This window comes from Nelumbo nucifera, chromosome 2 (assembly GCF_055504915.1).
Source record: "Nelumbo nucifera cultivar China Antique chromosome 2, China Antique-T2T, whole genome shotgun sequence".
In the NCBI taxonomy this organism is placed as follows: Eukaryota; Viridiplantae; Streptophyta; class Magnoliopsida; order Proteales; family Nelumbonaceae; genus Nelumbo; species Nelumbo nucifera.
In genome coordinates this window covers 74,183,327-74,207,546 of record NC_142650.1, presented here as the reverse complement: position 1 = coordinate 74,207,546, position 24,220 = coordinate 74,183,327, and the positions used below count along the sequence as shown (strand labels likewise).

General features: G+C 33.5%; 1 protein-coding gene across 8 annotated transcripts; it reads right to left on the bottom strand.

The window, feature by feature from the left end:
* Positions 1-18,221: 18,221 nt before the first annotated feature.
* Positions 18,222-22,539, bottom strand: LOC104604171 (cyclic dof factor 1-like). Of its 8 annotated transcripts, none has more exons than XR_016082744.1 (4): positions 22,207-22,539; positions 19,234-20,855; positions 18,670-19,132; positions 18,222-18,570 (listed from the first exon to the last, which is right to left on the bottom strand). XR_016082744.1 is itself a non-coding variant. In XM_010268432.3 (3 exons), the coding sequence occupies exons 1-2, from the start codon at positions 22,339-22,341 to the stop codon at positions 19,461-19,463; spliced, it is 1,530 nt and encodes a 509-aa protein (XP_010266734.1). In that variant the 5' UTR covers positions 22,342-22,539; the 3' UTR covers positions 18,222-19,308; positions 19,420-19,460. The 8 variants fall into 8 exon arrangements, 2 of the variants coding, with proteins under 2 accessions (XP_010266734.1, XP_010266732.1); XR_016082746.1 differs by having other exon boundaries at positions 18,222-19,132; positions 19,234-19,308; positions 19,420-20,855; XR_016082747.1 differs by having other exon boundaries at positions 18,222-19,048; positions 19,234-19,308; positions 19,420-20,855.
* Between the last annotated feature and the right edge of the window lie 1,681 nt (positions 22,540-24,220).

Sequence of the window (24,220 nt, the reverse complement as noted above, 5' to 3'; positions counted from 1 at the left end):
CCCCCTAGCCTTGACCTCTTCCGCCACCTTCTTTGCCTTTTCCTTTGCCTCATGGAGGTAGTTCTTAGTTTCTTCACGCTGTAGCCTCCACAACCTTCTTCGCTTAGGCAAGCTTAACCTTCAATGTTGCATTATCGATCTCCTTTACTCGGCAAACTTTTGGAGGTCATGCATGCGGCCGCCCAAATTGGTAACTATTATAATAGCATACAAAGCATAGGAAAAAGTTAGTCTGAGATCATGGAGTAAAAAAAAAAATAAGGATATCAGGCTTACTACAACTGTCTCATGGATAATCGAGCTCTCTAGTGCCACGGTTGTGTGGCTAGCAACCTTCCTTTGGGTCTTGGGCAATAGAATAATACCCTAGGTGTGGCTACCCGAACCAGAGGGAGGATGGAATATATATATTATAGAGTCACCACCTAAATTTTTGGGAAATGGGATTTTAGAAAAACCTGGGATTTTGCAAGAAAAATATTTTTTTTGGTGACTCGTAACCCGATGAAGATGAGATTCTTAGGGTCCAGGGACCATGGTACAGTTTCGGAAGGTATTAGGCACCTCACACATGCCCGATTAAACCGACCTCTACTTTACCAATGTACCAAGAATGACTTAACAACTTTGGGCTTAAAACAAGCAATTATTTTATCTATCAAGAGATCGAAACAAAAGAAAGCAATAATAACAATAATTAATACGCCTAGGATAAGACTAACTATTACAAAAAAAAAAGAGATGCCGAAGGATGTATGCTGAAATAGTTAAAAGGTTACTAGGTCACGTGTACTAAAAATGGCTAAATGCAAAACAGATTGGGGACACTTATGCAAATAAGACTAAGAATTAATGTAACTATCCTAAGCTGCAAATGTGGGAAGTGTTGATACAATGCATTGCTAATAAAATTAAGAAAGGGACCCACTTGCTTGCACAAAAACCAGAACAACTAAATGATCTAATGCTAACTGATGCATGACTGCTATTAGTTGATTGACTGAAATCTAATGAACTAATGATTCCTACTAAAAGAAAATGGTGTGAATTGAAACTATTTTTCTTCTTTTTTTTAAGATCCTAGTAGATAGCAATTAGATGAAGCCTAACTGGTTTTAAAATGATAACTTTCTAACTAAACATGATGATCGAACAAAGAAAAAAAAAACTTAACTAGGCTGCAAAAAATCTAACTACATAAGAAATGTAGGTGTGAGCAAAAAAAACTGAAAAACCGATTAACCAAACCGATAGGTATACATATATATATATATTTATGCATATTATATATTTTATATATTATATATTAGTAAATATGCATTATATATATTTATAATATATGATATATTATTTATTATTTAAAATATAATATTATATATATATTTATATATATTTCTATAATATATTGTAAAAATTAAAAAACTAAAAAACCGATGAACCGAACCGATCAACCGGTTAACCGATTGACATTGATTTAGTTTCGGTTACCTATTTTCCAAAAATCGATAGTACCAATTCGGTTAACCAAACCGTGAGCACTCCTAAAGAAATGGTGGGCTTCAGTCTAAAGCTACCATGACCTCACTACTATGAGACTAGAACACATGGATCATGAATCTTGATGATGTGAGTCATAAAAGAATGGAATGGTGAAGGGAACCTTTAAACGAATTCAGACTAATTTATTATTCGAATAAAAGAACAACGATGTTGTGTATATAAAATGAAGTAAAATTGCGAATTAACAAAACCAGATTTATCTTTCAAATGGCTTTAATCATATTCTACTATACTACTTTAGAAAGAGATAAACAACATACTTACTAAATGAAATTATCTATACAGGATGCTATGAGATGGATACGAAATTAGAAATTATTAACTTAGAAATTACCTAGCACCTAGTGAGTTTAGAAGATAATTTAGTAGGTTCAATATCAAAAGACTTACCTCGGCCATTGCTTGAAAACGTGAAGACACTATTGCCATATTTAGTATTTCTAGATTCCTCAGGTCATTAGTCTCCATGCATGGGCAGTAATCTCAACATGAACTCTGCATTCTTCGTAGATCCTTTAGCCGTTTGGATACCCTTCTCCCCTCCCGAACCTTCTTGGAGTTCCCAACAGTGGATATGTTGCACAATAACAATCCAAATGCTGCTGGACACCTTCTAGTGTTATGTAGGAATTACTAAGTTCAAGCAGGTTTCGACCAGGACACATAGGATCTAGGATGGGTTTTTGGGTGGCTATTGGGTTTTCTGAATTTATGGGTGAAGCGGAAAGGGTGTTATGGTTGTGAGAAACAAATCCAAAAGGACTTGGGATGTGTGGGGGGAGGGGGTTATAAATAACTAGGAGTGAGGATTATGCTGTTATAAGTTACAACAATGATAAAAAGAGGCTTGGGGAAGCCTTTGGACATGAAGGGAGGTATTGTCATGAGCTTAGACATGGTGAGGGAAGGTTAGGATTGCTTTGGACATGAAGGGGTATTGTCTATGTTAATTGGGCTAGAGTTTTCTTTCTAAGCTAGCTTGTTTGTGTGTCTTGATTGTGAAGAAGGGGGATATTTATAGATTTTTGAGAGGAGAATGGAGGGCTGAGATAGGGAGCCAAGGGAGATCAATGGTTGAGGTTTAAAGGGTTTTTGGAGGGGGATTGATTGAGGGAAGGGGCTGTCAAGATGGGTTTGAGAGAGATCCTTATCAATCAATCAAAACAATAAATGGAAATTTTCACCAATTTACCTGAATTGGACATTCCAAATTAAGGTGGTTGGCTTGATTGATTGGAAGCTCCTAGCAAGTTAAATCTTGGATTTTAAGATGGTTCTAGAGTCTGGGGGAAAGGCTTGGTCGTGGGAAGCCTTAGGTTCGAAGTTGTAGTGAAGAGGATTACAAACGGAAGCCCTAGGTTCGAGTCTCAAGATGGAGGGGTTAACGGTGTCAGAATTCAACGATCTTGACATCGTTGGGCGTTGGACTCAGAAATTCGAGATCTATCCATCTACAAGGTTGGATTTTAGATTTCATATGGTATATGGTTCAGGATCAAAAGTGATCACGATTGAACGATCAAAATTGGTTCCGGCTTTAGGCCTTAAGATAAAGGGGTACATGGTGTCGGATTTGGGTTGATTTTGGTGTTGTTAGATTTGGATTTTCGGGATGTGTGCATCTATTGTTTTGGATTTCTGATTTGATGTAAAATGAGTTTCAGGAACAAAATGACCCCGATTGGACGATCAAAATCGATTTCGCCTTCAAGTGTTAAGATGAAGGGGTAAATGGTGTCAGATTTGGGTGATCTTGGTGTTGTCGGGTTTGGATTTTCAGGCTCTATGCACCTATGGTTTTAAATTTTTTATTTGATGTGAGATGAGGTTCAGGATCAAAATGATCTCGTTTGGATGATTGGAATCAGTTCCAGCTTCAGGTCGTAAGATGAAGGTGTAAATGGTATTGGATTTGGGTGATCTTGGTGTGGTTGGATTTGGATTTTTGGGATCTATGTACCTATGGTTTTGGATTTCTGATTTCACATGAAATTAGGTTTAGGATCAAAATGACTTCGACCGGACGATCGAAATCGGTTACGACTTCGAGTCTTAAAATGAAGGGGTAAACGATGTCAGATTTGAGTGATCTTGGTGTCATTGGGTTTGGTTTTATGGACTCTACATACCTATGGTCTTGGATCCTTGAGGCCCTAACTTTTGTAAAATTCCAAAAATTACCCCCAGGTTGACTGCAAGGTTAAGGAAGTAGTAGCCCTAACTTTGGTCAGACTAAGAAGTAGTAATAGCCCTGCTAGTGCTTCTTCAGGTGAAGGAAGTACTTGAACATGGGAAGGGTGATCAAGATGTCATGGATGGTGCAGAATAAGAGGAGCCTAACTAGGCATTAGAAAGAGTTCGACATCAATTGGAAGAGTAGAACATGGTGTCACCTCTACACGATCACGATGCCACTATCTAAAGGGAAGCTCAACCCCATAATCATGCTGCCTTTGTACAGGCACAACTCACCGAGCCAAGATGAAATCGCCCTCTCACCTATCCTAGGACACCTCAAATTGAACTCCGGGGGAATGCTATATGCCTCCTTGATCCTCGACATGCCCTCGACCAACATCTTGCAAGAGGTTGTGGCAAAATGTTCCTCAAACCTCAACAGAACCCTGGCCTCCTCCTAGTCTAAAATCTCTACCTTAGCCACATTGGACTCCTCGACCTCAGTCCAGATCTATCCCCACACTCCGCACGTGCGTAAGCTCAAGAAGATTGAATGACACGACTGTTGGGCCATATAATCAACATTAAAATTTCAAAATTTTTTAACCGATGCTATGGTTACCTAACCTGGTCTAACCGCACTTCGGCCGACCCAAAAAATACTAAGTTCCTTAGTGAGCACTATAGGAGCTCTTCCACTTCATCGCAACTAAGCACATTTCTCCTCAACCTCGGAACTAAGGGACTGTTGTTAAAGTTGTACCTTAGTCATTTGAAGTTGACACATGGATGTTGGTGTGCCCCGATCCTAGTTGACTTCTTTGAGGCACATCAGTGGATTAGCATGCCACATACTGAGGTTGACGAATAATCCCGCAAGTGAAAAGATTAGAGGAAGTGTGATCTCTCACAAATAAGCACCCCCACCAAGGAGAATGGAGCCTCCCAAAGACCTCAATAGGCGGTCTCTTCCCTTAAAGCCCGCAAGGAACATGCCCAAGTGTATCACATCACTTAGCTATTTAAAGGCATTTCCCCTAAGGTTTGATCTCTCTAAACTCTATCTCAACCTCTCGCTCTTTTTCTTCTATACCTCTCTCCTCGGCCTAGACCAGCTCATCCTCAACAGTTTGGCCTAGCTGATTTCATCACTCATAACTGACTTGAGTGTTAGAGTGCGTTCCTTGGGAACCTCATCCTCAAGCCTTTGACAATCACTTTGGTTGCAAATCTACTTGATGCATCATTCCGTCCTTCCACTTCAGCTCATCCAAGTTGGTAGGATTATTTGTTGCGTATTCGCCCCGTCTCCAACTCAACTCCAACAAAATCAGTTTGAACTACTACTTTTATTAATTTCATTACTCTTCATCATAAAGTCATATATTTAAGGTATTAACTCCCATTTCCTTTTATTAAATCTTATATTTAAGGCACATTAAATAATTGAGCTTTGTGAACTTTTCTTGACTAAAACACTCCTATTTATGAATTTAGTCCCTCTTTAACTATGTGGGTAAAAATTGTAATTTAAAGTCCTATTAATTTTCACTTCATTAAATTCCCTCTCATTAAGCTATTAATTCTCATTCTCTCACCTTAGATACTTCATTTAAAGTATTTTTTCTTTTTTTGTTTCTCACCAATAAATTCTACAAATTAAATCATTACCCAATATTTTTAATAATGTAAAACATGCGTCCAAAACCAACATGGAAAATAAATAAACAAAACCACCATTTTGTTTAAGTGGCAAGTAGATAATTAACCATCCACATCAAATGAGTTAACCAATGTTCTCATAGTTAAATAATAAGAATTTAAAAATAAATATAAATATAAATATAAACATTATAAAAACTATAAAAAAATTTGTGAAAAAGTTTAGCCACATATCTAATATTATCTATTTATCACATCAAACAACAGAGCATGCTAAATAAAAGCATTTTTATTTGATAAAGATGAAAGACACGATTTACAATTGACCAAAAAATGAAACCATTTTTTATTTAAGTGGTGGGTCAATGGTTCAACCTTTTAGGTCAAGTGGATCTACCCATGACACAAATTTCAAAAACGATAGAGACACAAAAATTATTAAAAACATAGTAATTTTGTAAACAAACATTGAGATGCATCTCTAATATTATGTATTCATCATATTAAACAAAAATAAGTTTTATGGGAAAGAGTTATTTTTATTAATTGTAGAAATATAATTAAAAATAAAAATATAACTATTTTTGCATTTAATTGATGGTCAATGGTCCATAGGGAGGCAAATTAGGTGGACATAACTTGAGCTTGAATTGACCCAACTTGTAAATTTAGACAAGCTAACTTCGGTCATCAACTTGGGCCAAGGCCTAGGCTCAAAAGTTTAAGCTTTTTTTATTTTTTAGGTTAGGCCCAAGCCAAACCCTTGGGTAGTTAAAGCTAGGCCTGATTATATACATCTATACTATTATAAGAAGCACGAATGAGCCTTGAGATTTCTGGAATTTTATTTACCTAAAATACCCCTCATTTTGAAATTAGACTCTTTATTTTGGGGGCAAAAATGTAAATTTCAATACCACTATTCAGTTTATTCAATTCCCTCTCATGAAATCCCATATTTAAGGTATTAGCTCCTATTGATTTCCAGAATTTTTCTTGGCTAAAATACCCTTCATTTTGAATATGGACAATTTTCATTTTGGGTGCAAAAAATGTAATTTTCAATACGACTATTCATTTTATTCAATTCCCTCACATTAAATCCCATATTATTGTATTAACTCCTGTTCTCTATCATTGAATACTATATTTAAGATATTTTTATTTGTTATATTTCTGAAATTTTAATTGACTACCCCTCATTTTGAATTTAAACACTCTTTATTTTGAGGGAAAATGTAATTTCAATGCCACTATTCAGTTTATTCAATTCGCTCTCATTAAATTTCATATTTAAAGTATTAATTCCTATTGATTTCTAGATTTTTTTTCTTATCTAAAATACCCTTCATTTTGAATTTGGACAATTTTCATTTTGGCGGCAAAAAATGTAATTTCAATATTACTATTCATTTTATTTAATTCCCTCACATTAAATCCCATATTTAAGGTATTAACTTCTATTCTCTATCATTGAATACTATATTTAATGTATTTTTGTTTTTTTTTTTTGTTTTTAAACTTGATTAATTAAGTCAATAAATAATGATTTTCATAATATAGAAACCTATATTTTTAAAATCAACTTAGAAGTGAAACCAATTTTTTCGTCTAGGTGGTGGGTAAGTGGTTTAACCATCTGGGCCAAATGGATCAATCCAAAATGTCATAATTAAATAATAAAAATTAAAAATAGATAAATATACAAAAAAGCATAACAAGCAAAGAAAATCTATAGAAATTTTTGGATACATCATTATTATTATATATCGTTATATTAAACATAAGTATGACATTTTTTTGTAAAGTAAATCATTATTGAAAGAGAAAAAAAGGAAGTATATACAATAAAATTGCCCAAATGGAGTATGCAAAAACCCGAGACACACAATGGCAACCCAACAAATAAATATGATAAATATAAAGTATTTATCAATGATAGAAATAAAATATAAAATCAAATAGAGTTGAAACCATTTTCTATCTGGGTGGTAGATTAATGGTTCAACCATTCGGGTCAAATTGGTCAAACCATGGTTTCATGATTAAAAAATTAAAAATAAAGAAATACAAAAATTATGAAAAAATAATAAAACAATTTTGGTCACATGTCTAATAATATATATTTGGCATATTAAAAACTAAATGTGATAAACAAGAATTGTTTTTATTAATGATAGAAGTGGAAACCATTTTCTATCCGGGTGGTAGATTAATGGTTCAACCATTCGGGTCAAATTGGTCAAACCATGGTTTCATGATTAAAAAATTAAAAATAAAGAAAAACAAAAAATTATGAAAAAATAATAAAACAATTTTGGTCACATGTCTAATAATATATATTTGGCATATTAAAAACTAAATGTGATAAACAAGAATTGTTTTTATTAATGATAGAAGTGGAAACCATTTTCTATTTGGGTGGTAGATTAATAGTTCAACCATTCGGGTCAAATTGGTCAAACCAAGGTTTCATGATTAAAAAATTAAAAATAAAGAAATACAAAAAATTATGAAAAAAATAATAAAACAATTTTGGTCGCATGTCTAATAATATATATTTGGCATATTAAAAACTAAATGTGATAAATAAGAATTGTTTTTATTAATGATAGAAGTGGAATATAAAAATTAGAAAAATTGATGTCTAATTTGTGATTCCACTAACTAGGTTAAATGGTTCAATTAGGCCACCATGTTGATAACCATGTAAATGGTCTTTTGCAAATAAGTGGTTTGGTTGTAAATGGACTCGGAATCATTGTTAGGTGATAGATTTACCCATTTGACCATAAGATAAAACCAATGTTCTAAAAGTCAATTGCAATTACATTTTCCTCCCAATTAAACAAGTTAACTTGTAATGCTATAAAATAAATAATAAAAATAAACATTATAAAAAATCATAAAACTTATTCGAACAAACATTTATTTTAAGCTGAGACCATAGCAATAAGCACTTGTGTGCATTTTAGAGAAAAGTAGAAATAAGTGCCTATTTCAAACAATTAGCCCATTCTGAAGAAGCCATAATTTTTTGCATATTTGTAAACACTTTTTCAACAAGTACTTATACTTATTAGGATAAACACTTATTTATCCAATAAGCACTCCCAGTGAATCTTTGAATAAGTGACGATCAAAGAAACCAAGGAAAAAAAGAAAAAGAAAAATGCTAAGAATTACGGAAAAAACTAGGGAAAAAAGAGAAATTTTATGAGATTATAAAATTGAAAACTTCTTCATCTCAATTGGTTATCAAAGAAGGAATGAGATTAAACTAAAATGGAGAATTAAGATAACCGAGTACTAAAATAATTAGGATAGTCACATCAGATGGCCTCTCCTTTCTCCATTACCCTAGTCCCATAATTTTAGAGGAGGTGCATTATTTCCTTTCCATGTATATGAAGTTGTCACCTCAACATGCCTTATCCCCATTTTTCTTATTTTTAGGAAAGATATAACAGTCCTTTGTAAAGCCAATCCTTACTCCAATTTGTTCCTATCCCCCACTAGCCACGTGGTACCACTATTCCCTACTTTCTCCTAAATTACCTCTAATTCCTATTTATCCTCTCCCCCACTTTTCATATATATCTATCTAAAGAAAGCTTGAATTAAAAAAATTTAATAATTATTTAAATATTATAATTAAATTATGTAATAACTTTAAAATATTTATTGAAAACACAAAAAATAATTATTATTGATGTAGTAATATTCATATTATTAATAATTTTATATTTTTATGAAATTTTAAATATTTTACATATTATCTTACTATTTAAATTAAATAAAAAATTATTTCAATGTTATTCAAATAATAAAATTAAAAACAATATTATTTAAATATTTCAAACTAAGTATTTAAAACAAAAAAAAATATTAAAAACAGATAAATAATTATATACAAAATATTCAAAACTACATAATAACTTTAAAATAAATACATTTTAAATATTTTACATATTATTTAAATATTTCAATAACTAAATATTTAAAATGACTAATTTTTAAATAGTTAATATAAAGAAATTATGTAATATGTTTAAAAGTTTCTTAAGGGTAGAAAAATAATTATAATAGATTTCATAGTATTCAAATTAATAATAATTTTATATTTTATGTAATTTTCAAAAGTATAAGTTATTAATTATAATTTTATGTGATAATAGTATAAATTATATTTGACAAAAATAATTATAATTTTGTTATTTAATAGAAAATTATCAATAATCATTAGAGATTAAACTATTTTTATTTGTTAGAGATTAGACTATTAATTTAGATGAAATTAGGAGTGTTCATGGGTCAGTTCAGTTTGGTTACAGATTGTTTGACTAACCAAACTGGCTTGGTCGGAATAGGGAGTTTGTCACTCGAAATTGACTGACCATTAGTGAAAATTGGCCAACATGAGTTGTATCAGTTTGGGTCAATTTTCGGTTTAGTCTGTCAGTTCGAAAGATTTAAACTTAAAAAATTTACAACGATATTATTAAAAAATTAAATTCGTAATATAAAATATTTTAGACTTAGAAGTTTGGGAATTTTCCCACTTTTTGTATTAAATAATTTTATTTAAAATATAAAATATTAATATATATCTATTGTTGGGTCAATTTATAGAATAATTGAACATATCTTTAATATTATATATATTCTTTATATCTAAGATGCTAGAAGGTATGATACCAAAAGAATTTCAACTGGTCATACACCACTAAGGAATTTTAACAAATACCACTTGATTGGTGGCATATGAAGGAACCTACTAATAGCTCCAAAAGGAGAAAAACAAGAGGCAGTAGATTGAGATGGTTTGATCATTTGCATGTAAAACCTTATATAAATCTGTTTAAAAAGGTGTTCAATTTAATGTAAAAGGGACTAGAAGAGCCAAGGACAAATCGAGGACTAAGGTGGAAATAATAAAAAATGTAAGTGTCCATAATTTAATGATGGATATAGCATTGAATGGTGAAAAGGGATTCATGTAGCTGATCCCATATAATTTGGAAAAATCTCTTAGATGATGATGATAACCACCTAATTGGTTATCGTTTTTATGACATCAATTAACTATTATTTTATTACTTGTCTTTCTTACATGAACTCTAATAACAATTTTTAAATTTTATTATCATTATCATTGAAAGATGCCACATGTGCACATTTACTAGTACCATCATAAATACGTATAGAGTATATATTTGCAACCATGCATGTACATTTAAATACACATACATTTATGTCAAATTTTGTCATGGGGTTAATTGAAAAACCAAGTCCAAGATTAACCCCAACTGCATCAAATTTCAATGCAAGTTGGGCCCAAGTTGGACAACTTAGGCTTGACATTAGTCTAAAGCCTTAGATCTAATGCATAGGGTTGGGTCTAGGTTAAGATTAAATTCAGCCCAACCTATTTGACTTGAACCATAATGGTCCAATAGTTTGAGTAAATGGGTTAACCAATGTTGTCGTAATTAAATAATAAAATTTTAAAAAAATAGATAGATACACAAAATATAAAAAAAACATAAAATTTATAGAAAATTTTAACCCATCTTAGATACTATAAACTTGTCATATCAAACAAAAATAAGTGTGATAAAGAAGAATTATTTTTAGAATTCATTATGTAAATGGAATAAAATATTTAAAGTAACCCAAAAATGAGATTGCTTTTTTCAAGTCAAATAGGTTAGAACATGATGTCATAATTATATAATAAAAACAAAATATAAATAGAAATAAAAATATAGAAAACACAAAAGTTTGTCTACAAAATCTGTGCACATCTCTAATATTATATATTTATCATATTAAACAAAAATAAATGTGATAGATAAGAAATATTTTTATTAATAATGAAAATAAAATATAAAATATGAATCGATTATAAATCTTTTTTAAATGGTTCTAATAAGGATATTGAAACTATTAATGTTATCTGAAATTGCTACGTGCAACACACATGCATATTTACTAATAAACATTGAAAAACAGAAATGCTTGGATTTTTGTGCATAAGGTGTCGAGGGAAACTTCAAATTCTGATTTCTCCCAATGCCCCAATGTTTATTGAAATGAAATGCTTACTTGTAGCATTGTAAGTTGAAGGGGAAGATAGCTTTATGGGCTATTATCTGAAACGCCCATGAAACATCCAACCAAACAACAAAAACAATAAATATTTAAAGTAATGTTTTTCAATTAAACGCTTATATAAGAAATACCCCATCTATAAATGTCCATGAAACACAATACATACGTAAATGTACTTGAGGTTTCATAATACACAATGGGATCACATCAGCGCCCTATAGGCACCCGACATGTACATCTCAATGTGCATTGGGAACATCTCTCATACTTGTCATTGGGAGATGTTTCCAATACACAGTTGAGATGTGTTGTAGGATGCATACTATGGGACGCCGATTGGACTTAGCTGAGCCGATTGGACTTAATTATATCTTATAAAATAATTTAAAATTTTTAAAATGCTATGTTATCCTTCTATGTGTTGAGCTTTGATCGTTTTGACAGAAATTGTCTATGGATCGGTGTAGAGGTGTAAAGTGGGTCATGCCAGGCCAGCACGACATGACCCATGGATGGCTCGCGCAAAGTGTGGGCCATGCCGTGCTGGCCAGCGAACCATCACGGGCCATGCCGCCCTCCCCGATGAAAAGTTTGGGGGTTGACACAGCATGGCCCACGGCCCAAGCCCGTGTGGGCCAGTACCGTGTTGTGCCATGCCGCGGGCTGGGATGTAGGTCGGGCTGAGCTACAAGGCGAGCCTTGGGCGTGGGCCAAACCGAGCTAGACTGGTTTTTTGACTTTTTTTGTTTTTTTTTTTATTTTGATTTCTTTTCTAAGTAAAAGTTTAAAACTAAAATATTTAACTTTCCTTTGAGCTTTGGAAACTATTTGAAAAATTAAGAAATGAGAAATCTAACACATAAATGAATACTTAAGCAAATAAGAATGATGGAATAACAAATTGGAAGAAAAATAGGAATTTTATTTCACTTAAATTTGAATGATACAAATTACGAAGCATACAATGGTTGGTACTTAGATGAATGAAATATGAAAATGGAATAAATTAATAAATCATAAATAATACAATATAGTTACAAATTGAAAATACAAAATTGCATTGTTAAAAAAAATAGCATACAAATTAAATAAAATTAAAGCAAAATTTACAATAATTTGAAAAAAATAAAAAATTCTATGCAACTAGTCAACTATTGTTCATGACTTTCATCATCTGCTTCAGGTGAAATATCGGGTGTAGTGTCATGCCCTCCTTTGTCTTGTAATCTATTTTCAGCATCTAGCCAATCTTTTAAGCAGATGCACATCTCTATACTTTCATCATTCATGTAGCTTCTCTTGTCGTCCAACACCCTAGTACATACAATAAAACAAGCCTCCGATGGAACTGTAAACACCGGAGGGGTTAGTAGATCACATGCCATGGCGGCAAGAATTGGATATAATTTTTTGAATGTTCACTCCACTAGGCTAAAATATCAAAGTTATTTGTTCCCTCACCTAAAGTAGAAAAATTTGCTTGTAAATAAAAATTAAGTTCAGTAAACGTTGATGTAGCAGATTTCTGTCTTCTATTTATTAAATAAAAAAGTTTTTCTCTTCTACTACAGGGGTCAAGTTCAGAAGTAGAAGATGTTGTACAAGTTGTAAAATTATTTCCTGTTACATCGGATTCATATAAACTGTACATTTTAAATAACAAATTATTAATTTCTTCTTTTTTATTTCTAATTTCAATAATCATATTTTCACAATATGTTTCAAGTAAAATATCTAAACCAACTTTCCTAATCCTAGGATTTAATATTGTAGTTAAGCAATAAAGAGGAAAAATGTTCTCCCAGTATTTTTTAAATTTATTTTCCATTATTTCAACAATACTTTTAAATTGTGGATTATTTCTATATTTTGCAAAACAATCACTAATCACCATTAATTGATAAGGTAAATTACAATTAGTTGGATAATAAATACCCGATAATTCATTAGTTGCATCATAAAAATGTTTTAAAAAATCTCTTATACGAACTGTCATTTCCCAGCCTTCCTCAAATATAATATCATTAGGCATTTTTGCATTATAAAAATCAGTAAGAATTCGTTTATGAGAAATACAACTTTCTAACATAGCATAGGTAGAATTTCATCTATGTTTAACATCTAATATAAAATGTTTATATTTTAAACCATAATTTTGACACAAATATTTAAATTCTTGTTTTTTTGCTCTAGAACTTTTAATAAATATAATACAATTTCTAATTTTAAAAATATGAGTAGAAATAATATTTAAAGCATCTTGAATACATAAATTTAAGATGCGAGATGCACATCTAATATGAAATAATTTACCATTTAAACATGATTTTAATTGAGATTTTAAAATATTTATTGTAGAATCATTATTACTAGCATTATCAAAACTAATAGAAAATAATTTATTCTCAATTCCATAAGCATGTAAAGTATTTAAAATGCTTGCAGCAATAGTTGGGCCAGTATGTGGCCATTCAAACCTAATAAAACTTAAAGTTCTTTTACTTAAAAGCCAATTTTCATCAATAAAATGGTTGGTAACACAAATATAACTTATGTTAAATTTAGAAGTCCAAACATCAGAAATAATTGCAACTTTATAATTAAAATTTGATAACAAATAAATTAAATTTTGTTTATATGAATAAAAAAATTTTAAAGCATCTGATCTAATAGTATTCCTATAAACTTTTTTATATTGTGGATTTACAGAATTACGTAACCATTTTTCAAGTTGAGTATCTTCAGCTAACAAAAATGGTTGTTCTGCATGTACAATGTATTTTGCTAATTCTTGTCTGATTTTTTCTTGAGAATATTTAAATGTATCGAAACCCCCTTCCCAATTTGTGTCTGTGTTGTTTCTCTCCCTTCTTCTTCTTCTTCTTTCTCATATGTGAGCAAATGTCTGCTCAAATGGCCAATACCACCCTTGCTACAATAGCTTAAGTATTTCCTACATTTTTGGCAAATTACTCTTTTTCCCTTCCCCTCAACATCCTCTACTTTAAATATTTTTCAAACCAGGCTATTCAACTAAGAGACCCTCTTTTTCTTTCCCCTAGTATCAGTACTAGGGGTGAAAGTTCCATCAATATCAATAGCATCCATGTTGGCACTAACACTATCATAATGTGATTGAATATCGTCAACAATGAACATTTTGGGGAATTAGTTTTGGGAGGAGTCGGGCTTTTTTTAAATTCTAAAAAATAAAAATTAATTTAATTAGACTTACCTAGATTGTCGGTTCAGAATCCCAACTTGATTTCAACGATTAAAGCCTTTCAACTCCAAGAATCCAAGCCTCCCAAATTGCTAACTTGAGATACTTGAGCTGGTTGAGCAAGCCTTCTTGTTGAAATTTCAATAAGGTTGAGAATTGGAGAATCAGGCAATCAGTCAATCAAAATCCACTCAAATTGCAGAGAATGTATGAAAGAGAGAGAGAGAGAGAGAGAGAGAAACTTAAGAGAATTGTTGAATTGGTGTGATGATAATGGTGGAGGATAGAACTATTTATAGGAATTGAAAATAATTCAATTGCCTTAAATACCATAAAAACTAGACATTTTTTAGTTGTTGGGAGGGATATTTTGGTTGTTGTAAAGCTATTTATAACTTTACCCAAAATGCCCCCTAAACTAGTTGTTATATAACTGTTGGGGGGCATTTGTGTCATTTTTTCTCCCCCCATAACCAAAATACATAAATACCCCCCTGTACAGCTATTAAGGGGTATTTATGTAAGAAACCCCCCAAAAAGCTAAAACTAGTTGTTGGGGGGGTCTCTAATGGTTAGTTCTTGGATGGACCGAGCATAGCCCGCTATGGGCTCACATGGGCCATGCCGTGCCGACTCGTGGACTTCGAACCCCAGGCCCAGTATGGCATGGACCATCGTGTCGGGCCTGGCACGACCCACGTGCCATCGTGCTGGGCCAAGCCGGGCCATGCCAGGCTGCGAGCGGCTCGGGCTGATTTACACCTCTAGATCGATGGCCACCGAGTTGGTTAATACCATCTATGAATCGTTCATGGAGCTCAACAGTCCATCTTAGATCAAGCTTAACATCAGTAGTAAGAGACAAACAAGCATAATCAAGAAAATTAATGCCTTCAAGAGATCCCTACAAATCTTCATGGCCAATGCTCCCATCAAGCGAATGAATCGCAAGACAATTGGCACTAGTGTGTTTTTCTAGCGAATATAACCCGTTAAAGGTTCTTCAGCTTTTTATTCCTTTTTAGTCAAGTTATAGGTTCAAGACAAAAGGCCAAGATAGACTTTGAATGTCTCTCTAATCCTTCCTTTTTCATTCAAGGTATTTAAATTTGACTTTTGTAGTTTTGGCTCAAACTTGATAAACTTGACTAGGTTAAACCAACTACATTTTGTACAACCATGAAAAACCTCATTAAATGTGGAGTATGTCAAGCGTACCATCTTGTAAGAGTAATGTATGTGATAATGGGTTAAAAACTTGTTAGGATGAGGTGGTGTCTCTTGAACTTTTGGAGATGTCTCCTCAATCCTGTGCTTCAAGGGATAGGTTAAAAACTTCTTGATCAAAGTTTAAAATATCGATGCACCTGATACATCGATATGAGTGTATCAGGCGAATCAATACTGCATTTTTATACTTTTATTTATTTATTTATTTATTTTTTGCAATCAATTCAGGGGGACCGGTTTAGGTCTCTTCCACCCCCTGAACTGGTCAGACCCCCAATACACCCACTATAGGGGTGTATTGGAGGGGTCCCAGAATGATATGTATCGGCCAATTCAGGCTGATACGTATCGATACTTTGAACCTTGCTCTTAATTACTAGGGGGCCATGCTAGGGAGATTCCTAGGGGATGTCTCCTACCCCATAAAGCCAATTTTATCTTTTTGCATTATGCTAAGTTCATTCAAGTCTTTGAGCCAAACCAATTCAATCTAAAGCTTGATGTGAGAAAGAGAGACTTCCAAAACCAAGTGTCACATGTCAAGTTCACATATAACCTAGATAGACACGTTGAAGCACAATAAGTGAACCACTTGGAGACTTTCTTCTTGATGGAATATTCCAACTTGATACTTGATGAAGCTTGCTTCCTCTGTCTTGCTTCTTTCATTTATGCATTGCATCTTCATCCGTGGGATAATGTCTAGTCGAGTAATAGTGAGGTAAACCAAGCGACCCATGAGGTGCCAATAATGAGTTGGATAAGATAGTGCGGGGGTTCACTACAAAAGATATTATCTCTCGCGGTAGTTTTTGAGGTGATAGAACCATCGAGAGATGTTCTCAATACATAGCGGGGATGTGCTATGAGTCGTTGTGGGGGGCTGATTTGATCTCCCACTAACATCCTAACCAGATAACGATTATACAGCCTTCCCATATTATGCCAAAGGGACTTGACAATTCTCAAGAGTATGAATTATTTAGCAGAACCATGAACTTTGGATCTACTGACCACAACACATTGCTAGCCGCATGTTGAGAATATTGATGACTACAACACCACCGATATTCCATGTGTGCTTGGATGAACATGGCCAGCAATGTGTTATGATCAGCAGATCCAGACTCCCATCAAGGCATGAACTTACTGAAAAAATGGGGGCATAAAGCAATTCAATGTAAGCATCCCCATCTCTGATATCCGAAATATCCTCGAACCAGAATCATGAAGTTCTACATGATTATTTGCAATTGAGCGTTTCAGGATTACATGACACCAGTCTCTCCTGAAACCCTGAAAATTTTTCATTTTTCATCCCCCAACAAGTTAATACTGTTTGGAATTGGATAGACTTGCCGAAAGTTTCAATCGCCATTTTGATAATAAACTTCTGTCTGATCTGATGTTTTTAGAAGTCGAAAAGCAGATGCGCTTTTACTCTGCTATGAAATGGATTTGGCATAATGTGTTTTCAACTTTTCACAGAATGCTTTCTGCAGTAGAAAGCAAGAAAACGTTTGGGCACAGTAAAACTTTCATGCTTTGACAACAGAACATACACATTTCAAGCATTCTTTCTATAAGGCCATGTGGCTGGATGTTAATTCCAGTTGGCCATATCGTAAATACCATGTTATGGTATGCTGTTTACTTATTAGTTGATTAAATTATTTCATTCATTATTTTATTGATTTTGTTAATTACTTAAACTGGTTTATTATTTTTATTAATTATTTAACTAATTGTCTTATTTAAGTAATCATTTTAATAGTAAGTTACTTAAATATTTAAGCATTTTTTATAATTAGTTATTTATTATATACAGTGTTTTAATATATTCTTAATTATTTAACTATTTTCCCTATTTGATTTAATTAATTCATTAATTATTTAACTATTGTGTTATTTATTTTATTTTTTCACTTATTAGTTATTTTTCATTACTTATTTACTCAATTGGTTGGTTTTTTGATATTGGCTAAATAATTAATAAAATATTTTATTATTTTTATATTTATTTATTTATTATATGGCATGTGTTAATGTCTTTTCTTAATTAAGCATTTTCTTTGTTTTAACTAATCAACAATCAATTTATTATTATTTCATGTGATCCTCTAGTGATCACTTGAATGTTGAAACCCAAAGTAAAACACCAATCACAAGCACCAAGGAAATCTGGCTTTGTGCTTTTGGGCTCTTTTGTGCTTTTGCTTTTTAATCTCTGAAAAGCAAAGGTACACACCCAAGGTACTTATTATACAACTTTTATTTGTATAACATAAAAAAAGTACTTTATAAAAGTCTACTAAAATTTAAGAGAAAACATTGTTCAAGGAAAGTTAAAAAAGATAATGACACAAATTACATTCCACTTTCTACTACTCTAAAATACAAGGAAGCCTTCGATTGATCCCTATAAAGATCTGAAACCTTTTGTCCAGTTGAAATGAGTTTGACAGTTTCTCTCATGTCAACTGCAAGTAACTTAGAAGCATATGACTGCCAAGACCAAACCAGTATAGGAAAGTCCAAGCCCAAACCCAAGTGAAGTTTCAGATACTCCGCACACAAGTCAGACGAGCAGGCACAACTGTGCACTATGTATGTACAAATGTGTCAATTTAACAAATAAGTTATAAGCTTTATTGTTAAGTTACAGGTCAAAAGTATAGTTGACAATTATAATCAGGTCTTACCAGGTCAGACCCAATAATCCCACAAAGCTGGTTCTGCACATTTATTCGATCAGGAACGGGTCTGCCCTGACCCAGACAAGACCCGACTCATTGAGAGCACTAGTTTTATCACTTTCAGCAGAAACACCAATAAAAAAATCCACAAACAATTTAGCAGGCAAAACAGATTTCAGAGCCAAAATCTGAATATTCAGTAACAATTCAAATTGTGGGGCTCTAAGCACACACAAATTTCAGATCATAGAAGTCCTCTAGAACCCAAACAAGAGCTCATAAATAGTCAGTTGTGGATTTGGTTTTCAAATGGAGTAGGGTTCAGAAATTCAAACCATAGTTTCAGAAATTCCCACATTCCTCAGAAGACACGTGCAAGCTCGATCTGACAAAAAAAAAGTGACCTGTGACCTCCCTTCTTTTTGTTCATTCAAAGCAGAGGTGAATCTACTAGACTGTGATCTGGAAACTATGATTTGGACAAAGTATCAGACAAGCACTATAAACAACTCAATATCTATCCTCTACTATTTACAGCATCAATTCTCGAGAAGTTGAAGTATTGCAAACCTCGTAGATTCTACAGGCAACCTTGTCCAAAGCTCAAACAAGTCCTTTTTCTTGAGCTTTCTCAAGATCCACCCTCTGCCAAAGCCCATCACCCAAACCAAATGCAAGTATAAAATGCCGCAATCAGCAACAGTAACAAAGAACTGATCTTATATGTTCTATACGAAAAAAGGGCAGCAATATTACATGATATATACGTGTAAGGAAAATTTCACGCAGAGAAACTTTTAAGTGCTCTCTTGGAATGTCTGAGAGCGAGACAAAGCTGCAGGGTTTGCTTGTAAGACTTGGGTAGCATCTGAGTCATGAATATTGCTTTCTGTCTTGGGTTGGAATGCTTTGAACATACCACCTTTTGCTATGGATTCATTTTGATCAGTTTTAATACCAAGAGTAGCCCAAATAGAACTCTTTGCAGCCTCATCTGGGTCATCAATTCTCAGTGTTTTGGGAACCCAGAGACTCTTTTCTGATTTCTCTTCCACTTGTGGATTTGCATCTCTACAATGCTTCCCTAAGGTTGGAGACCCATTGCCTGAACATCCACTATTGCTAGTGGAAGATGATGGTGAAAGGCTACCATTAGATCCAAGCCATGGCACATTCCATGGCCTTGCAGCCCAGCTGGGTACGCAACCCCAGTAGGAGGCAGGTACAAATGGGAAGGGGATGCGAGGTGTGCAAAAGGCAGGAGCTGCCACCATAGGTGGGGAGCCCCATTGAACTGGATTGGGAATACTGCTATCCGGTCCATAAAACACCTCAGAAGAGCACCGATTCACCGCCATTACAGCAATGTTATTCCAACTTGGGTTCCAAGGACAAGTCCAAGGAGGAACCGGGTAATAAGGCAGAGGATGTGGAGAAGTAAACCCATTAACAGATCCAAGAATATTGGTTTGCTCCATCTTGGGAACATTTTCAGGCAATTCATTTTCCTGGCAAGAAGCTGCCATGGAAGAGACACTCGGTGGCTCCACTCCATTTTCCTCACAAGCTGCAGAACCAATATCAGCTTTTCTCTTCTGGTCTACAAGATTAAGCACTGTTGCCATAGATTCACAGACAGGAGCATCAAGGCCAAACTTCAAAACAGTCCCGTTTCCTTTCAGAGGCTTTGAAGAGGTGGAAAGGCCCCCACAGGCAAGAACTTGGTGAGTTGGGGAATCAGGATTGTCAACCCGAGTGGTTGGTATTCCATCAGCAGACATCATTGCTTGCCGGTACTGTGAAGCTGAGTGCTTATTCTTTCTCCGTCCAGCACCTACAGGAACATTTCTCATTGTTCCCCCAGCCGTCCAATATCTCTGACAGTTTTTACAGAAGTGCCTAGGTTGGTTGACATTGTAATTATTGTAGTAGCAGAACTTTGTGTCTAAGCTGTTGCAGCGAGGACATGGAAGGACCTTATCTGGCTTCTTGAGAACCTTGTCTTGGCTAGGGACATCACTCTCAGCATGGTCTTCTTCAGGCTTTGGAACTGTTGTTGCTTTGTTGCCCTCACTGGAAGTTTGGTGGTCATCTTCCTTACTGTTGTTCAGATTGTAAGACTTATCAGGTTTGCATGATTCTCTTGGAGAAAGTTCTTCATCTTCCACTTTTGTCGTCTCTTTGCACTCTCCCTGAAATTTAAAAGCAAAATATTTTGATTAAAACTACATTGGTCAATAAAATATGCACTAGACCATCATTGATCAAGAATCTATCAAATTGTCAAGCTACATGCAAGTAGGATGTTTTAACATAGAACTTGCTTATGTTGTTTAACCAATTATACACAATTTCATAACTAGCACCACACTAAAATAAATATGTAGCTAAAAACAAGTAGAAAGAGAATGATGACTAACCATAAGCACAAGGTGAACAAAAAAATGACTAATTCGCAAATTAAATCAAGGCTGGAAAGTTTGTTCAATCAGCGCATGCTTTCTAACTCCATACAACACAACAACCTTCAACCTCACAGAATTTGGCTTCTGAATCAAGTACCAATAAAAACACCAAATTAATTTAGGGTTTTCAGTAAACGAAATCCTAGTTCAGGATCCGACCCAAAAGCTAAACAAAATAAAAATAAGAGGCCCTACAATCATCATCATCCATGCTTTATCCCAATTACATGGGGTCGGCTAAGAGGCCCTATGTATTATCAAATAAAAATAACAAACCAATTTGGGTTAAATCAGTAAATGAAATCAACACCTAATTCCAGTAAACAAAATGGTCTAAAATTATCAAATAAAAATAGAAAAGGGCCAATAACCATCAAAATAAACTATTAAATGTAATGGTTACACAGAATTCGTCCAATACTCAAGGTCAGACATTCCTCGCTCAAAAATACCAATAAAAAACATTAAGTTTCCAGTAAAAATGAAAAAAAAAAACTGAGGAAAAATAGATGCATAAAACCTAAAAAAATTAATATACATTGGCGCCATGAAACAGAAAAAAAAAAATTAGATAAATACTAGACTATTAGATAGAAGAAAGTGAAAAAAAAAATGCACAAATGTAAAGTCCTTGCCCAGATTTTCAAGAACGCTACAAAAATTAAGAATAAGAAAACCGACATGGACTAGGTTAAGAGCAACTGATTCATTAATTTCATTTGGGATTTTTAATTTCTATATATCAGTAAAGTTTTCAAAGTCAACAAACCAAGAGCGCTCATTTCACCCAATAAAAGACAAGCACTAATCATACAAAAACGTTAAATTTACCAGGTCTTCTTCAATTAATAAAAATCCAAGCAAACTATTAAAAACCCTCCAAGCTCAGCAGAAAACTAAGACAACAATCCAAATTCACAAAATTAAGAAAAATGAACTAAATTTCAGTAATTCTAATAGATAGGAAAACCGGAAGAAAACCTATATCAAGCACCAGTAACCAAAAGCCAAAGAACAAAAGATGAACCCATTTGAACAAAAGCCTAAAATTTATAGGAGAAAAAACCCAATAACGAACCGCTTCTTCTTCAGCCTCTGGTGCAACCAGACATTCGGGATCGGACTTGTCACAAGATTCCGCCGGAATCTGACTCTCCATCAACGGAATCCTCTTCCCGAAGAGCTTGATAGCCGGATCCTTGATCTCAGACATAGCTCGACCGCTCAATTTCTGCTCGCGATTTCTTCAGCAAAATGGTGCGAGAGATCCAAGCGCATATCCTCCTCTCCGGAAATAAAACAAAAAATGCACAGGTGAAGCAAGGAAGAAAAGTAATGGAGACTTTAAGAAAACCCTCTTAGAAATAAAAATAAAAATTTAAGCAAAAGCCATCAAAAAGCAGTAAAGCACGAAGAACGTGACGGGATTTTATATACTTGAAATTTTTGTAATTTGTTACCGGAAAACGTCGGTTACACTTTTCTCCAGCTGGCATCCGAGTCAGCAAGGAGTGCGATTCTCAGCCGTGAGTTCTCGTGGCTACGGATCCAACTGGTTGACGTAAGCAATCAGAAGATGGCAAAAAGGCTCAAAGCTGCTGCTACTACCCACCGGAAAAGAGCAAAGAAAAGGGATCCTGGAGTTTTTGCTTTTTGGCCCTTTGAACTTGAAGTAATCCTTTATGCCTTTTTTATGGCCTTGTTTGCCCTCTGCCCTACACCTACCGGAAAAGGACATTAATGCCCTTCCTTTTTAACGGGCAACGCTGAAGTATGGTATGATTTATGCCAACCTTTCGTCTATAATTACACTTTTAGGAGCATTGACTTAATGTGTATGTGCGATACAGAAGAACTTTCATCAATCAAATGAATTTTGTGAAATTTGATGAATACCACAAACTTTTCTCACATCCCTATCCACATAACATTATCACCTTGTATTGTGAATATTTTCTCATGAATGATAAAAGAAGTTATTTCTAATATGCAGCTGTAATGTAAGAACAACTTAATCTGAACCCTAAGTTTTTCAAGTTTTTCTTTTATCAATATATCATGCCAAAATTATCTGATTATATTAGTATATTTCATGATGAAAAGGAGATTCTAAATATGAGGCATTTGAGAATTTTGGGCTTTAATTAGAACATATTAATGCATGACTTGATGGGTTTCTTAATCATAATTTGATTAGGTTGAAATTCTTGATATGCAAATTTTGCATACTGAGAGTATTGATATTTGTGTGTGTTAAATTGTGTGCATGTTAAATCAAAATTTTAACCAATCGTGTTAAAGATGTCATATGGTCTACTTGCAAGGTGTAATTTCATTGGTTCACCTTTCACAAAATGTCTTATTATTAAGAGTCAAGACCTAGAAGAACCTTAAAGATGTCAAGACTTGGAACATTATTTTATTCTTGAATCACATTTTTTGTTTCGCAATGCAATTCAGGCACCATAGATTTTGTGTTGAAAAGAAAGTTAGGCTCAGTTTGGAAGGAGTACAAATACAAATATGTAACATGCAAATACATACAAAATAATACAAAATACAAGGTTTTGCACTCTACATATTTGTATTTATACTCCTCCCAAAGTGAGCCTTAATAACCTCATATTTCCGTTTTTAAATTTTGAAAATACAATATTTTGAAAGGATTGAAAAGTGAACAAAAATGAAAAGAATTAGCTGACATGGACCAACATATGACAATATGGCCAATTGGCATCTCTCCCATCGAAGAGATGTGGGACAAGCATGTGGAAAAGAAGGCATTTTGTGTCTAAGCGATAATTTTCCTTTCTAAAAATATCCATTTTTATTTCTTTTCAAATAATAAAATGGTTATGTTCTTTTCTTCTTCTTCCTTTTCACTTTTTAACTTTACAAAGTTTCTTTTCATCAAGTTTTTAAGCAACTTTAATCAATGAGAAAAAAATAATAAACAACTAACCAGATTTATTTATTTCCAAAGAGAAGTAGAAGAGAAGAAGGAAAGAAAAATAGGGTTGAAGAGTAGAATATTGAACTAATTGGTCTCAACTACTACCATCTTTTGTTGTTGTTGTTAAAGAATGAAATTA